Below are 12,921 nucleotides of genomic sequence, written 5' to 3'. Positions count from 1 at the left end.
TGTACAAAACACCAAAATCAAATAATGATTGTAGACCAGTAGCTTTAAAATCCCTGGTTATGGATGTTTTTAAAAAATGTATTAAAGGAGATACTGTTGGACCTGATACTGTAACGGATTTTACAGAGGACCTGAAATTTCAGCCGGACAAACCAGATCAAAACAGATCAACATCAAAAGGCTTACTGAAAGCTCTGTGTAACATTCAGTAGGAAACCGCCAGCTGCAGGCTCAGGAACCTCTGTGGGCAGACAAACCCAGGGAATAGGCAGAGTGCGGTGGTCAGAGGACAGAAACCGGGTAAGAGCTGGGAAGACTGATTCAGGTGACAGGATCCGAGGGAAAGGCTTGAATTGGTGGTCAGGGCACATAAATGATGTTATACACATGGAGGCAGATTCAGGCAGGTGGATCAGAGTTTTAGGCAGAGTGCGGTAGTCAAGAGGCAGAAGCAAGGTCGATGTCCAGAAATCAGAAGCCAGGGAGATATCCGACGTGGGCAAAGCAGAGCGAGGGAATCCAGGAGGCAAAAACGAGATCATGATCGGGCAATCAGACAAGGAAGGAATGCTAGACATGTACTCACGCTGGGGCTTTCAATAATCTGGTGCTGTTTGTCTGCCAGCATGCTGCTCATAAGGCCTGGTGAACACGTGGAGCGGGTGAGGCGTGATTAGGGAGCTGGCAGGGAAGGAACAGGTGAAAGCAATCATCAGAATAGTTTCAGCAAAGAGATAACCCATGAAAGGTCCTGATGAGACTCTGGTGAATAATGAAGCACGCAGGGATCCAGCTGCAATCCCCAGGTCATTAACCCTCCCAGTCCACCAGATATTGAAATCCCAGCCTCTTCTCCTAGACCGGAGAATGTGATGCACTGTGTAGACAGACTCACCATCCAGGAGCCAGGTGGGTAGAGGGGGCCTTGAGGAGGGTTCCAGATGGGACGTGACGTAGGGCTTGATCCGGGACACATGGAACATAGGGTGGATTCTCATGGAGCGAGGCAATTGGAGGCGGACTGCCACCGAGTTCACCATCTTGGATATGGGGATAGGTCCAACAAAACGAGGTGCCAACTTATTTCCACTCTTAGAGGAAGATCCTTGGTGGAGAGCAAAACTGGTGCCGGTATGCTGGTGCCGGAGTGCGTCAACAATTAGCTGCTCTGTATTGCACCTCCGACATTGCTGACATGGTTCTAGCTTTTCTCCATTCCTGTTGCCACCTCATTGCAGCAACATGAGCAGACGGGACCTTGGCCTCCCTTTTTTGGAGGGTGAACACCGGTGGCTGAAATCCATGGATGGCCTAAAAAGGGGAAAAACCAGTGGTGCTTGACGGAAGAGAGTTGATGACATGCTCCACCCACGGTAAGTTGTGCGACCATTTGGTGCGATCACCGTCACACAGGATGCGGAGCTTGGTCCCTACCTCTTGAGCAGCAACCTGACTGTAATTGCGGGTGAAGCGGTGATAAAAGTTAGCAAAGCCCAGAAACCTTTGAATTTGTTTACGGTCAGATGGAATGGGCCACTCCGAAACTGCGTTGGTTTTAGCAGGGTCCATGGTGACTTGTTTAGGGGAAATAACAAATCCCAGAAAAGAGGTAGAAGAAGTGTGCAATTCACATTTCTCAGCCTTCACAAAAATGGGTTCTGGAGAAAGAAAATCTGAATGTCATCAACGTAAACATATACATAATGTCCCACCATGTCTATGAGAACGTCGTTGACCAATGCTGGAACACTGCTGGAGCATCGGTCAATCCGAACGGCATTACGAGGTATTTGTAATGTCCATTAGGGGTGTTGAATGCGGTCTTCCATTTGTTCCCCTCTCTGATGCGGACTAGGTGATAGGCTTTCTGGAGATCCGGTTTAGTGAAGCACTTGGCCCCCTGAATAAGGTCAAGAGCAGAGTTCATCAGAGGGAGTGAATAACGGTTCTTAAACGTTATGTCATTAAGACCTCTGTAATCGATACAGGATAAACTTGATCCTTTCCAGTTCGCTTATAGGTCAAACAGAGTTGTAAAGAATGCAATAGGGATACGTTTAAATATGCTAAGTCTGCTTTTCTTTTTTTTTTTTTTTTTACTTTTCTTCGGCTTTTAATGGCATTTAATTAATATTGATTTGTGTTTTTTTTTTTTTTTTGATGTTTAATTTTTTGTTAAACTGCATTGTCTTGCTGTTTTTATTTAATAAAATTAAATAAATAAAAAAATTACTGAAAAAAAGATTTTTCTACTTTTGATTTCTATCCATGAAAATTTATTTTTCAGGGCATGCAAATTTATTAGTTAATGCTGTGTGGTAGGTGTGGTAAATTTAGTTTGCTAAACATATACAATCATATCCAATTCAATTCAATTCAAAGATACTTTATTGATCCCCGAGGGGAAATTAGAATTTCAGTACAACCCATTCAAACATACATCATGACACAAGACAAGGGGGGGACGGGTCACCGAGGCATTAGGTAAGTAGAGGGAAAACAAATCATATTTCACACTTTATCCTTAGCAGGATACAGTTTGAGATTGCAAAAAACCTCAGCACAAAGAAGCAACAAGTTTACAAAACAACATCATGCTGGGAACAGTGAAGGTGGTGTGAGGGGTGCATATGTTTATCTTGAGCATGTGTGTGTGTAAGTGAGTGTGTGCAAGTAAGTCCATGAAGCACTGTCACAGAGGCCATTGTCCTTGAAGGTTCGTTGGAATACATCAACCGGCCAAGTTCTGAGCAGGTCCACAGATGTCCTCAGGGAAGGGAGGGGGCAGAGGGAGCAGAGCGTCATGTTTACATAACTTCCAGGAGAAGTTGAAGATAGCCAGCCATCAAGGCCGTGCAGGGGAGCCAGATTCAGAAAAATTCAGTAAATTAAAATATTTTTGAAATGTTTCTTTAACTCAGTTCACTAAGTAAAACACATTACTGTATATAGATTAATTTCACATAGACTAATGTTTTCCAGCCTTTCTTTGTGTTAATTATGAGGATTTTCTTCTAACAGCTAACGCAAGATGTAAGTTTAAGCTATTACATCTGACCAATGAAAAAAAAAACATTTTTAATAGAGAATGTATGCTTAATGAAAACTGTTTAATACCTGTGTGAAAGTTATTTTCAAAAGGATTTTTTTTTCTTATTTGTTCATATGTTCAATATGTAAACATCCTTTTGTGTCAACTTTTTTAGAAAAATGAAATGCATTTTGTGTTTAGATGTGTAATAAAATGTCAAGACCATTCATCCAAATATGACCCGATGTTTTAAATTACTTTGCATAATATATATTTTATTTTTTTATCTATTTATATCCGTTTAGATAATACCCCTTTATTTTCCTAGCTTTCCTTTTGTTTTATTTATAATGATGCTGCTGAATAATGGTGAGATGTTATTTGCAGTGATTCTAAAAAATGTGCCAGATAAATGTGCCTCTAATCATCGTTGCTATAATTGGTGTAAAGGGCAAATTTATTTTTGTGATTTGTTGAATTAAAAGGTCTATAACCCCAAAGCAGAACAAGGCATAGTGCTAATGCGGGTGGTTGATGACAAACACTTTTTGGTTTTGTTATCGTCTTCCGGATATTGATTTGACTGACACCATTGCCTGTCAAATAGTATCATGACAGCTTTAGAGGAACATTAAATGGATTCACCAGAATACCAGAAGCAGTGCTAGTTAGGAAAGCTTATTTCATTCCTTTATTTTACCCGCAACCCATTTGTGTGTACAATGCAAAACTGCACATAACTAAAATGCTGAGGCTGTCACAGTCTTTAGCTCATTCTATAACATTCTCGTTTGTCTTTTGTTCTCTTGCAGGTTCCATCTGAGTTGTAGGTGGCAACACAGAAACCAAATGCCATGGATGTTTTTAATTTTACATACTGGAATGCCTCCGAAGGCAATGAGACAGAAGTCTTGGAAGAAAAAGACAGCCCTTACAAGACTGTGGAGGTAGTATTCATCGTGTTGGTGGCTGGTTCCCTGAGTTTGGTTACCATTATCGGCAATATCCTAGTCATGCTTTCCATCAAAGTGAACAGGAACCTACAAACTGTCAACAACTATTTTTTATTTAGCCTTGCATGTGCTGACCTAATTATTGGACTGTGCTCTATGAACTTGTATACAGTATACATAGTAATAGGCTACTGGCCCCTGGGACCAGTTGTGTGTGACTTGTGGTTGGCTTTGGACTATGTTGTCAGTAATGCATCTGTCATGAATCTCCTCATAATAAGCTTTGACAGATACTTCTGTGTTACCAAGCCCCTAAGCTACCCTGTAAAGAGAACCACCAAAATGGCGGGAATGATGATTGCTGCAGCCTGGGTCCTTTCTTTCATCCTCTGGGCACCGGCTATCCTCTTCTGGCAGTTCATTGTTGGTGGGCGGACTGTGCCTGAGAAAGAGTGCTACATTCAGTTTTTTTCCAATGCTGCAGTTACTTTTGGAACTGCCATTGCCGCCTTTTACTTGCCTGTCATTATCATGATTCAGCTGTACTGGCAAATCTCAAGAGCAAGCAAAAGTCGAGTGAAGAAGGACAACCGCAAGCCATCAGGGTCAAACCCAGAACCCTTGTTATCTGGCCAGAGGAGAGAGAGCACTCCGAAACCCAACAATAACAATGTACCTGGGGAGGATGGAGTGCATTCCCAGAACCAGAGTGCAGATAATGGGGCCAACCAGCATGATGGAAAACTGCAAAATGGCAAAGGACCTTCATCCTCTGCTGCTGACGTAGAAACTGAGGGTGACAGTGTGGCAAAAGAGAACTGCGCTCCTGCAGAGGAGAAAGAGAGCTCAAATGACTCAACATCCGGCAGTGTGCCGGCTTCTAATCAGAAGGATGAAGAACAAGCTGCGTCCACAGCAAACTCTAGTGCCCAGCCCACCCAGCAGCTTCCACGGCAGCGAGCCAAGGCAGGGGGCTCCAAACTGACCTGCATCAAGATCAAGACCAAGTCCCCAAAGGGTGACTACTACACACCATCAAATACCACAGTTGAGATTGTCCCAACCACGGAACGTCAGAACCATGTGGCGAGGAAGATCGTGAAGATGACAAAGCAGCCTCCAAACAAGAAGAAGAAAGGGGCTCCGTCACGGGAGAAAAAAGTGACCCGTACAATCATGGCCATCCTGGTGGCTTTCGTTGCCACCTGGACTCCATATAATGTGATGGTGCTCATTAATACTTTTTGTTCCAGTTGCATTCCCAGCACTGTTTGGACTATTGGTTACTGGCTGTGCTACATTAACAGCACCATCAATCCAGCCTGCTACGCTCTGTGTAATGTCACCTTCAAAAAGACATTCAAACATCTTCTTCTCTGCCAATATAAAAACATAAGATCAGCCAGATAAATACAAGCTCCCTTTGGAGGAGGCATTGAGGTATGAGTTGCCTGTGGGTGTTGTTTGGTATCCATGCATAAGTGTTTCTGTGAAAGAAATGTGTGAGAATGAGACAAGAACATTTGGAAATCACTTTCTATCATTTTATCATTAGCTTTCCAGTCTCTCTAAATAACTTGTTGTAGCACTTTACTCCTATTCAACTGAATTCAGTTATGTGTTTTTGGAAGCAACGTATATACGGAGGGTTGTAAAAACTTATTTACAGTTTTTACCTTGAAAAAAATCAGCTAACACATGGAGAGTAACAGTAAAGGATGCTGAGCTGATTGAATAAAAAGAAAGATAAAAGGCAGAGGATGATCTGCGCTCTATGGAAAACTCTTCAAATTGGGAAAATAGGGCTGACTGAATTTTCAAACCTTACAAGTTTGAAATCCAGTAAAGATACTTGTAGATAACTGTACATAATTGGTGTATATTCTATTTGTGTGTGCACATGTGGGTGTGTGCTGGCTTCTTGTCTGTGTGCACGCCCACTTGTGTTTTTATTTGCCTTGTTTCTATATGTGATCATCCTCATCTTCCTACCAGCAATAGATAATGTTAGATTTCTGCTGACAGGTTCTCATCCTGATTGGTAGTTATCCTACCTAACAAAAAGCGTCAGTAAATATCAGTAGGCACAAATTACCAAATATTAATGCAATAAAGTTTCACTTGTCAAATTTGCACACTAACTAGAAGAACTGGTCTACCAAAATGAAACATTTCTAATTCTGAAATATTACTCCAAATAGCTATAATGATTTCATATTAGTTCAAAAGAGTATGAGTTTTTTAAGCTAAATCATTGCAGTATATATCTTTAACATTTGTGGGGTGTTTGGATCCTTCTAGAAGACAGTCTAAGAAGATTACTATACAAGGTTCCCATCTAAGTCTCTCGATAGTAATATCATATTCTGTGCATATTCTTTATTAAAATGACACCAAACATTTGACAAATTGGCAAAGAACATCAGATTTTAAGGTTTCAAAAACATTTTCTGATTGTTCAAGACAATCAAGATTAGAGATGCAGCAAGAAATCAGCAAGTTACTGGAGTTGGAATATCTTTACATTTGACCAGTGTTCAAATTCCATTCTTGGGGCCAAAATCCAGCATGTTTTAGATGTGAAATTAAAAAGAAATTAAAATTCAGCAAAATCACAACTTGTGCTGAACCAGGAAAAGAGATGCAGCACTCCTGGCCCTAAAGGACAGAAACTCATCAACACTATCCCAATGGTTCTTCAGAAGATCATCATTTTCTCTAGATGGTCACAGCATGCACACCTGTAAAATAGCACATTTGTGATATAATGTCCTGAATTTTCAAATCCTACTGAAAATGTGTTAATTGTGGATAAAAACAAATTAAGGCTTGGAAAAGTCCTTATTTGTGTGACTTTTTATTTTGCCAAAAACAAGAATATACTGAAACACAAAGCCTAATTTGGACCAATCAAATTAATCTATAAATATAATGAGGAGGATTATACTAAGAGGTTATGACAGGGACTCTTATTTCTGTTATCACCTCATCACATTTCTATTTTGTGAGGCTATTATTTAAAAGAATTTAGTGAATACAACCTGTCATGTACTATTAACCTGAAAATAAAAGTGACTAAATGAAGGCATACAGACCAGACAACCGTAAAAGAAAAGAAAATATATTTATATATGGCATGAAATCGTTCAGTCGCACTTTTTCATTTGCCGCAATTCTCATCACTTCAGCTTTTGCTGCTGACAGGATGTCAGGTGTTGATTTTTATGGCAGCTATTAAGCTATTTATTTTTTGCTGTCAAGTTGCTAAGAACACAGTGAGTCAAAAGGAGGTAGGAGCTCGGAGCTGTCCTGTTTTAGGGTCTGTGGGAGGGCATTTTGTGGTGTATGTGTTTGTGTTTGTGTGTGTGCAGAGGAGTGGATGACCTTGTTTGATCTTTCTGATTTGTTGATGGACATCACAACATGTATTGCATGGATAAAATTTGTCAACTTCTAGATGTGTGTGGGAATACGTGCTGATGTACATTTGTGTTCTCCAAGTGTGGAGTTTACTTCTGATCACAGGTCTCAGCCTCGTGACTTAAAAAAGGGCTATTTTTATGTCTCCATACACTTGTTGTGACTCCTCCGTTTTATCTTGTAATTGATTCTAACTCATCGTAGTTAAATTAAATGTGATGAGTAGCTGTGTTTATTTTAGTGCTAGAAGAAATGAGAAAATATTAATTTACCAAGAGGCATGTTCCGTGTTTTCATGCATGTCATCCATCATTTCAGCCTATTAGACCATTCTCAGTTACAGTAATGCAGCTTGCTCGTTGGAGTGATGAATATGCAGCAGCATTTGCCATCAGGAGGTTGCCACAGTGGCTGGTAGGGGGGCTTTGCTGAGATTTACGCCTGCACCGGATAGCTCCTTAAGGCTGTCGGCTTTAAAGAGAGATCTGGGACAGATCCTATAATGAAAACTCCCCATGAGGCTGATCAGATTACGGGCCGATGTGGAACACCTACATTTTAAATTAAAGGCTGCCCATTACACGCTCAGCTTGTGGTTGGACGCTACAAGCCAGTGCCCCACTTACGGCCTTGCTCTTCTCGTGATTCGTTATCTTTGTATGGTCTCTAATTCTCTTAAGGTCATGAGTGTAACATAAAAATATTACATGTACGATTTTGTTGAGCACCCCATTATTTATTAACGTTTTCTGTATGTTGTGCCTATATTTCTGATCTACCAGTATTATTTTCGAAACTTTTCACAAAGACCCAGTCCATTTATCTTTTCAAGTGAACTGGCTAATTAAAATTTTTACCACATTGCATAGAATAAAATATATTCTCTTTGAAAATTTGCTAATTTTGTCACATTACAACCACAAGCTGCTGTTGAGAGGAAAAAAGCATGTCTTGAGGGTTTTGCATGTAGAGAAGTGGTTGCCATTCTCCTATGAAAAATAGTTCAAGCACAGTCAGATTAGATGGAGAGCATCTCTTAACATCAACTTCCAAGTTTTGCTAAGATTTTCAATTTGATTTAGGTCTGGACTTTGACTGGGCCACTCAAACACATGAAGATGCTTTGATCTAACTCATTCAATTCTAGCTTGGATTGCATGTTTAGGGTTGTTGTGTTGCTGAATGGTGAACCTCTGTCCTTGTCTTCAGGAGGTTTTCTTCCAGGATTGCTTTGTATTTAGCTTCATCCATTGTCCTATCAACTCAGACTTGCCTCAACAGTTCATTCTTGGTCTTGTCTAACTAGAGCACCTTCCTCTACATTTGCAGTGTCCCCCACGTGACTTATGGCACACTGCAAATAGCCACTTGTCATGGCTTTCTCATTAAAGCCAGATTAGTGAAATGTAGGGCTTATAGTTGTGCTGTTAATGGATAGTCCAACCAGAGCTCATCAAGAGTTACCATGGGCCTCTTGACTGTGTTTATATGGAGTTTATACACGGGTGGACTTTATTTACTAATTGGAGGAATTCTGAAGATCATTGTTTGCACCATATTTTAATTGTATGTGTGCAAACTTTAGAATTATTTATTAATGTCAGGGGTAATTACTGACCGAAAAAGTTAAGTACTAATAAAATTGTTCAAACCAAATGACGCACGCTTATTTAAGGTAACAGAAAAGATAAGTTAAATATGTAATAGAAATTGTCCTATCAATTCACATCCATCACATGGAGGAGTGGAGCCATGCCTGTCTGTCATTTGTCACACATCCAAACAGAAACTAAAAAGCTTTCCAAAAACATCCGATTAATCTCAGCCTGGCTGTTGCTTGACAAATACCAGCAGGAGAGTAAGTGGTGGTCCGAGGGTCTCACTTTGAGGGGTGCATGATGAAAGGTGATGGCATTTTATCACTTCCTGGGGTGGTTTAAAGGGGGCAAGTTGCATCAAACAAACAGAGGTGCTCACAGCAGGGACCAGCACTCTTGTAAACCATTTTGTTCACTTTGTGGTGTAGATGAAAACAAAGAGGTGTTGCGTAAGGTCTTGTGTGGAACTGATATTGGAAGATAATGGCAAAACATGAGAGTATTGTTTGGTGACAGTAAGTATGGCTGCCATGCATGCAAAGGAGAAACAAATCTGATGGCAGTACACAATGGTATAAAATATATTTACCATTGTGCACTGCTATTAGATTTGTTTCTTCTTTGCATGCATACAAAGCAGAAACAAATCTGATAGCATTACACAATGTTCGAAACTATATCCATCCCTCCGCCTTGAATGACCAACGCAAAGTAGTGCATAACTGAAATGGAAAACATGGGGGTATGGTTAGGATCCTGCTGAACTGCTGGAAGGCAAATGTCCACCACACCGTTAACACTTGTGCAATCTAAAAAATTTTTTCTTGAAGGATTGTCCTGAATGTATTCAGCTCTATACATCTTTCTATCAACTCTGATCAGCTTTCTTGCCTCAGCCTAAACACCCCAACAGCATGATACTGCCACCACCATGGGCCACTAAATAGTTGTCTTGTTTTTTTGTGGAGTACAGTGTTAGTTTTCCACCACCTATGGCACTTTACATGTAATGGATTAAATTACACACAGGCAGACTCTTTTTACAAATTAGGTGAGTTCTGAAGGCAATTGATTTAATTTAATTTTTTTAAGGGATAGTTTTTCAAAAGGGGCTGAATAGATGTGTATAACACACTTTTGACAAACTCAAAACCATAAAAGCTTTTGCTTTCACTTCACTTATGCACTACTTTGTGCTGGTCTATCACATAAGATCTTAATGAAAAAACAAAATATGTAAATAGGATTTGAATACTGCAAGGTACTATACAAATGAACCAGATGAGCAGGAAATGTGGGGACAAGTGGGGTCTGTTAGAAACAAGATCCAACTCTACAGGCACGTGGACCGTGTTTGGAGAAGCCTTAGCTACGCTTTGGATAGGTCAGCCAAGAATTTTAATGTTCTAAGACAAAATCCACCATCTGGTGTATGTTAAGCTGCTGTTTACTATCCCCTCATGCTCCGTTCACTGTGGCCCGTACAAACAGAATTTGCTGTTTTGTGGTTTTATGGTCACAACCTTCGCATTTTATGATTCCACTAAAATGGCTGTGTATTCATTTTTATGTCAAATTGGACAAAAATAAACTTGGTATGTGTAATCATCAGATCATCATGTGCCGTGAGAGCTAGCTGGGCTCCTGTTCATACGGCCTATATCAAAGGGCTACTGCACTCCTTTTATGGAGAACGCGTGACATGTAATGGTAATCAGAGACAACTTCAAATTGATGGCTTCTCTGGCTTTTATTCTAGAAGGTGTGGGTGTTGCTGAGCACATTCTGATGGAAAAGCGCCTTCTCCAAATTTAGACTTTTTTTTTTTTTTTTTACTTTTAATGATGGATATATCGCCAGATTGTACAGAGCAGTTTGAAGTGCCTTAACCAGAATGACATGAATAAATTGCTCTTTTTATCTATGACTTCTTGGCACAGTTTTGGAGTGTGTTTGTTAAGACTGTGCACATTTAAGAAAAATGCAACCCAATCTTCCCAAATATAACCTCATTGTATTTTTCTTGCTCCAGCTCTGAGCTCCTATTCTTTACTTTCAATTTAACTTATTGCAGAGGAAATGAAAAGTTAAGGCTGAACTAAATTAATAATCTAAATGTCTTTAAGTTAATTTATCATCACTAAAACAATAAACAGTCATGGCAGTGATAAATATCAGTAATATGATGGGCTGGTTTTTGTTGTGTTCACAATTGTTGCACTGAAAAATGTGCTGTTTAGCCTGTGTGTGTCTGTCATCATTACGAAACAGTGCTGTCATTAATTCAAGTGTGTGTGGCTGTGTGTGCACATTGTTCGCTGTAAAATATTTTTAGTTTTCTCCACTTTTGGTCATTTTTAACTAAATTGGACGAAATAACCAGACAGAAATCAAGGAAGATCTGTAATTTTTCCTCATTTTTGCCTTTTTAAAATAATGTTTCCTCAGTAAAAATGTTTCCAAAGACTCAGACACATTTTCTGTGCTGTAGGAATAAATGTAGTTACATGATATTGTAAATTTTTTTATCACATTTTGTAAATCTGCAACTTTTATCATTGTACAGAGTGTAGTACTGCAAATTATTATATGATCTGTGTACAGCTTGTTGTTTTTTTTTTTTTTTTGAGAAAACGTTATTCACAATCTATGAATATTGTGAATTATGAAAGGTATAAAGGGTATAAAGAGGGTATGACTATAGGTGCATTTCTGAAGTTTCATGATTTGCCAAAAAAGGATTCTCACTGTGCAATATGAACACTGTACAGTAACTATTTCACATGATAGAAAACATCCAGAGGGACTTTAAGAATGATTTCCGCAGCCAAAAAAAAGCGGGGGAGAAAGTGAAAACCCCAGAGGATGACAAAGGCTAAAACTAGTTTCAGTGTGGCCCTAAAACCCAGAGGCAATGGCTTTCATTTTGATTTTCACCTGCATATTTTTGAGGCTTCATTTTTACCCTGGGAAGAAGATGGTTTACTCAATGGGCACACTACATATATATATAGATATATAATTCTATATATATATAATTTATTTGTCAATCTTCCAGAGAAGTTTAAGTGGTTGTGTGCCCTTATTTGAACTTCAAGGAGGAGGGGGCACAGAACCAATCTGGATTTGAAATGGAACTTACATAAATCTTCAAATAAATCCATAGCCTGCTGCAAGTGTTCAGCATACATTCAAGTGTTAATTTTCCATGTTTCCTCTGTATTTGGATGTTCATTGTGTATTCAATCACTGTGGCTTGTGGTTTCTATTGCAATAGGAAAAAAATAATAATGCAGCAGTTTGTTGTTTGCCTTGTATATATTTCTATATGACAGTACATTATATGTAACTCTGATGCGGTACATTTGATATGTACGTACACATGGTATAGCTATTTGAATGTCTCCCCAACCCTTCCTCACCTATCCCTCCCCCCCTGCTATGATCCCTTTTGTACAGTAACATTGGTATTGATTTCTGTTTTAATGCATTCTTGATTATTTGTTCTGAACAATGAATCTTGAGTGTTTTTCATCACTGGCCACCTATAAAACTGTCAGACAGACTCCTTTAGGTGGTTACATTGTATAATAACCTCTTCAAATAAAACTGACATAAAAATATACATGTTTTTAAGACAGTTATTTTGTTCAAGTGGCATCTCATTGACAGAGGGCACATTATGAAGGAGAAATGTACAAGTCCTTCTCAAAATATTAGCATATTGTGATAAAGTTCATTATTTTCCATAATGTCATGATGAAAATTTAACATTCATATATTTTAGATTCATTGCACACTAACTGAAATATTTCAGATCTTTTATTGTCTTAATACGCATGATTTTGGCATACAGCTCATGAAAACCCAAAACTCCTATCTCACAAAATTAGCATATTATTAAAAGGGTCTCTAAATG

The 12,921-nt window shown here is 39.1% G+C and overlaps 1 protein-coding gene across 1 annotated transcript in view; it reads left to right on the top strand.

Moving 5' to 3' along the window:
- The window catches only part of chrm2a (cholinergic receptor, muscarinic 2a), a 128,644-nt gene extending 116,017 nt beyond the window's left edge, over nt 1-12,627 (top strand). Inside the window, exon 3 of the mRNA XM_047390383.1 lies at nt 3,844-12,627. Within this exon, the coding sequence (XP_047246339.1) occupies nt 3,886-5,394 (1,509 nt within the window). The 5' untranslated portion in view covers nt 3,844-3,885 and the 3' untranslated portion in view covers nt 5,395-12,627. The remainder of the gene's footprint in view (nt 1-3,843) is intronic.
- The last annotated feature ends 294 nt before the right edge of the window (nt 12,628-12,921 follow it).

Source organism: Girardinichthys multiradiatus, chromosome 17 (assembly GCF_021462225.1).
Source record: "Girardinichthys multiradiatus isolate DD_20200921_A chromosome 17, DD_fGirMul_XY1, whole genome shotgun sequence".
Lineage (NCBI taxonomy): Eukaryota > Metazoa > Chordata > Actinopteri > Cyprinodontiformes > Goodeidae > Girardinichthys > Girardinichthys multiradiatus.
Note: the sequence above shows the minus strand (reverse complement) of the source record. Positions and strands in the feature narration are given on the sequence as shown.